This window comes from Acomys russatus, chromosome 12 (assembly GCF_903995435.1).
Source record: "Acomys russatus chromosome 12, mAcoRus1.1, whole genome shotgun sequence".
Lineage (NCBI taxonomy): Eukaryota > Metazoa > Chordata > Mammalia > Rodentia > Muridae > Acomys > Acomys russatus.
The window spans coordinates 26,905,497-26,910,565 of NC_067148.1; the positions used below are offsets into that span (position 1 = coordinate 26,905,497).

At 57.9% G+C, this 5,069-nt stretch overlaps 1 protein-coding gene across 1 annotated transcript; it reads right to left on the reverse strand.

Moving 5' to 3' along the window:
- Positions 1-2,187: 2,187 nt before the first annotated feature.
- Positions 2,188-4,431, reverse strand: Cdk5r2 (cyclin dependent kinase 5 regulatory subunit 2). The gene has a single exon (XM_051154074.1). It carries the CDS (start codon positions 4,283-4,285, stop codon positions 3,179-3,181), a length of 1,107 nt encoding a protein of 368 aa, XP_051010031.1. The 5' UTR covers positions 4,286-4,431; the 3' UTR covers positions 2,188-3,178.
- Positions 4,432-5,069: the final 638 nt, after the last annotated feature.

Consider the following 5,069-nt stretch of genomic DNA (forward strand, 5'->3'; position numbering starts at 1 on the left):
AGAGAGTTCTAGGCTCTCTTCACCAAACCTGGATGCATTTAACCCACCCCCCCACCCCCCCCCCGTTCAAATCTCTGTCAGGAAAGAGAGGTGCTTTAATCTCTCACATTTGCATTCCTCTCTCATTTACATTTCTCCATTTGGTTTCTCAGAAGACTGTTCTGGACTCTTCTTCCTATTGCCCTCCACTCAGAGAAAACAGGACTCTTAGCAAATGCAATCTAGAAGGCTAATTGTTCCATGCAGTCCTGATGATCATTTTCCAAAACTCCACCCCCAACTCTAATCGGATTATGGCAGTGTCTCCGGCTTTGGGGATGTAACAGGGCAAGTTGACACCACTCACTGATGATTTTTGCCCCCTCCTCAGCTCAGTTCTTCAGTGCCAGACCGTAGGTTTCAGGGGGCACACTTGGGAGTCTACATGTGTGCGCACGCGCGCACCCCATGTGTGTAGAAAGAAGACGCTGTGTTCATAAGTTCGGAGACAGTAGCTAGATCCTTCAAGGGCAAGATCTTTAAAGATCCCTACCGGCTTTTGAGTCTCTTCCTCGTCCCCTTTAGGCTGCTCTACCTCTGAAATTCTAATCAAGTAGCCAGTCTCATTAATTAGTTTCAAATTAGGAAAGCCAGGATGCTTTCCCCACCTAAAGGTAAGAGAGTGGAAAGGTGGCCCCGCCCGTTCAGTCTGGTTACCATAGCAACAGCCGCGAAGTGACCCAAGTGATCCTCCGCCTCCCCTCCTCCCAAATCCAGAGAGATGACGGCACCGCGTTGACTGCGCCAAAATCCAGCCAATGGGCGGCTGCTCCCGCCTTCCCTTCCGCTAGCCTTCCCCCTCCCCCGGGAACTCAATTCACAAATCTGGACCGAGGATTTCCGCCTCCAGGCGGGGTGTTAGGGCTATGGGTACAGGGTAGGTGAAAGCCAAGACTTGTCCTCCGAGGAGCACAAGGAGGAAGAGACATCTCTGGGTTCTCGGGCAAGACTTCTGTAATTTGCCACCAGAATAGCTTACACTCTACTCTTAAATTATTCAGAGGATTTATCTGAGGCCGAATCCCCCTCTGTTTCTGCTAGTGCAAGCCCCCACCCTGCACGAACGTTCCCTTCAGCACCACGGACAGCGAGTCCGAGGCCTTTTTTTTTTTTTCCGGCCCCTCCCGGAACTCTTTCTGGATCTTCGCGGCCACAGTGGCGATCAGGCTTGCAACCGCAAACATTAAGCCTGCAGTCAGTCCTCCTTGAGCGGACGCAACACTAAATGTGCTCTTTCGCTGTGTAACTAAGAAGGCAATGGGATTTGGAGCCAACTGGCTTATTTCCTCCCTTCTTTCAATTCGAAAAGGCTTTCATTTCCCCTTTTGTTTCTGTCCATATCTGCACTTTTCTGGCGGTCAGGGGTCAAGGTCTGGGTCTCAAGCACTAATGGGCCTCCAAAGACTGCTCTGCGTAGGTATGGGACTAAAACAGCCTCAGTGGAATCTGGTAGTGTTTGGGTACATGGGGAAGGGGGTTACTCAGATCCCAACTGAGAGAGGTAAGAACAGGCTTATTCGGGCCTGACAAGACTCTTGACCCAATATATGGTGGGAAGCACAGAAAGCACAGTTATCGCGGCTAGCCAGTTCTGTCTCAAGGCTCATCTCACAGAAGGCGAATGACTTCCGCCGTCCTTACCGTTTGTCCTTAAGTAGCCTTGGTATTAATAAGGAGCTAGGGCATACAAGATGGAGGCCAGGATGGGGAGGTGGATTCAACCTCAACCCTTTGCTTATCACGCTTTACTCTAAAATGAAAGCTAGAGAGAGCAGGTAGCAGGTTGCTGCTCTCAGGCATTTGATTCTCCCCACACTAAACCCCTGTTTCTCACCCTCCTGCACCACCCTTGACAGTTTCATTCCTACTCCCATTCCTTCCCACCCTCCCTCCGGGGACCCAAAGAAAGGCCGGCGCAAAACCATCTGTAGGCGCTTCCAGCGCTTTATAGTTCTCTCCAGGACAGACGGACAGACAGATAGTGCGGCCTGCGCCGTCGGCCCGCATCATTGGCACCTTGGACACGGCCCCAGGCCCAACCCAGTCCCTGGTACTCTCCTAGGAGGATTCCGGTCCCGCCCAGATCAGCACCTCGGACAATTCCCGGCCCAGCCCCCTCCCCACCCACCCTCCCTCCTGAAACATCGAAATAAATTAAAGTGTGGGGAAGAAGGGATATAAGAAGAAATCTAAAGAAAAGGAAGAGAACGCCCCTCCCCCCGAATAAGAAGCGTTTTCTTTCTCTTTCTACCCATTCACGGGGAAGACACCACCGCTGCAAGCGGGGTCGTCTACCCGGTTGGATCTTGCCCTCAAATCTCAGCCTCCAGAATGAAGGCAGCAGCCCCTTTCCCCTCAACTCCCAGCATGCAACACGTTGGAAAGGTGGGGAGGGGAGAGGCAGTGGGGGTGAGGGAAAGGATCACCCTGATCTTTGCCTGGGCACCTGGGACTGCAGTCTCCTGTCCACTTTAGTCTATCCAAATAAAAAACTAAGGGTCTTTTTATCTGGGGAAAGGAGTGTAGAGTCTGGGGGGGGGGGGGTCGGGTGCAGGATGACACAAGCAGAGAGTGAAGGCAGATAGGAGGGGAGGTGGTGACATATAACCAGAGGAAGGAAAAAGAACAAGAAGGGTACATGGAAACACAGGTTCGGGCGAAAGGGGGAGGGCCATGGGGTAGCATCAGGCTGGGGGTAAGGTGGAGAAGGGTAAAGCCAGGGAATCCCAATGGAAAGGCAAAGAGAAGGAGCTGTAGACAGGAAGAAAGATGAATACACACAGAAAGGTGAGGAACTGGACAAACCCAGGGTGGTGGACTTTGAGATACCCACAGCAAGGAAGAGGGAGACCCGGGCAGAAATGGAAAGATGGAGGCGCAAACAGACGGAAAGGGTGAACGAAGTTGGGGGTGCCCTTCCCGCGATCATCCCCCACGCCCACCCCACGCCCAGCAAATCCAGACACCGCGGCCTCTGGCGTCCTAGCCTCCACCTTCCCCTGCGGGGCAGGGGCGGCTCCTCCTCGGCCCAGCCTGGGCATAGAGCAGCGGTAATAGCGGCGGTGGCTTGATGGTCCCGGGGGTTCCGGGTGTGTGTGAGGGGCAGGGGCAGGGGGGCGGGTACGGCCCCAGGGAATCCCTAGCGGTCCAAGTTCATAGTCCAATGCTTGGCTCCGGTCGCGCAGCTGTCCCTGGCGGTCGAGGAGGAGGTGGAGGACGCGCTTCCGCTCGGTGGACCCCCGGTGCCTGCCGCGGCCTCTCCCTCGTTCTTGAGGTCTTGAAAGACTTGCGTGAAGAAGTGGGGGTCGGCGTTGAGCCGCAGCATCTGCGGGCTGAGCCGCTGGATGAGGCGCAGGCAGCGCTGCCAGAAGCGCTCCTTGTCGGGCTCCACGAGGAAGGGCTTGAGCGGGTAAGAGATCTCGTTGCCCATGTAAGAGTAGGCGAGGTAGAGGCAGGTGAGGAAGGCGGCCTGCAGTTCGGCTGCCGACGCCAGCTCGTCCCCGCGCAGCGACTCGCGGCACAGCAGGTACACGAACACCAGGTTGGCGGGCGTAATGAAGGCCTGGTCTTGCCAGCCCTGCAGCAGCAGCGAGCGGTCCACGCCGCGGAACCAGCCCACCAGCTCGCCCGGGCTCAGCTCCTTGAGGCGGTAGCAGCGTCGGCACACGAAGTCGCCGAGGCAGCGTAGCAGCTCGCCGGTGGACGCCTGCACGATGACCCGCCGCGGCGAGCCTCCCGGCGCCGGTGGTGCCGCCTGTGGAACTGGGGGTGGCGGCGGCGGCGGCTTTCCCCCGCCGGAGCCTGGCGGCGGGGCGGCCGCGCTGCCCCCCGACGGGGGCTCGCAGGTGGCAGCAGCCGCGGGCACTGTGGGCACCGGCACGGCCAGGGGCTTGGTTGCTCCGCCACCGTCAGAGCCGTCGCGGCCCTTGCGGAGAAGGTTCTCCCGATTGCGCTGCTGGACCAAAGGGTCGGGACCAGTGGACGCTGGCTTGGGCGTCACCTTTTTGCTGCCTTTCTTCTTCTTGGCTGAGGCTGCCACCAGGCGCTTCCAGGTGAGCGCAGAGATGAGCACGGACGGCCGTTTGAGCCGGCTCTCGCCTTTGCCGCCCTTGCCCGCCGGCAGCGTGCCGTAGCCCCCCAGCGCCTCGTCCCCCGCAGGCGGCGCCTTCTTTTTCTCCTCCGGCAGCCCTCCCGGCCTCCGGCCCTTGGCCGAGGAAGCAGGGGAAAGAGACAGCACCGTGCCCATCCTGCAGAGCGGGGCCGGCGCCCGGGCCCCAGCGGGAACCGCGGGCGGCGCCGCTGCTGCTGCAGCCCCGGGGGACCCGGCGGTGGGGGGCCTAGCCCCGGCCCGGGCGCGGGGACGGGCGGGGTAAAGAGCCGCTCTGTTGCGCCGCGGCGGCTGCTCTGAGCCGAAGCTGCGCCAGCTGCAGCGTCAGCCCCACCCCTTGAGCCCCTTCTTTCGCCACGCCGCGCCCCGCCTCACGCAGCCAATCCTGACTCTTCCGTTTTTGATCGGCAGATATTCTGACCAATAGAATGCTGCATACTAATCTAAAGTTTCCCCCCACCCCTTATCCACAGCCCTGAGTCTTCAGCCCCCTCACCTTTACCCGAAAGGGGAAAGGGGAAAAGGAGAAAAAGGAGAAGTGCGTGTGTGTGTGTGTGTGTGTGTGTGTGTGTGTGTGTGTGTGTGTGTGTGTGTGTGTGTGTGTGTGTGTGTGTGTGTGTATGTGTGTATGTGTGTGTGTTCGTTCTGGGGTCTCTGTCTCCGGCTGAGCTGGGGATTGCCGTGAGGTGGAAATGGCTGTTCCCATCAATTTCTCCAGGTCCTAAGACCACGGGTCTGAATGTTTTGATATAATGGGTCCAAGCCGCAATCTAGAAGCTATGGGAACAGCCTTCCATTAGCTCACCTTTGAATTTGTTTAGTGGGCAATATGGCAGTGAGTACCCTCATGGAGACATCCTAGTTGCACTTTCTGGCTTCTCCAATCTGGACATCAGGTTGCTTTCCTCTTCGTCGCCCCCAA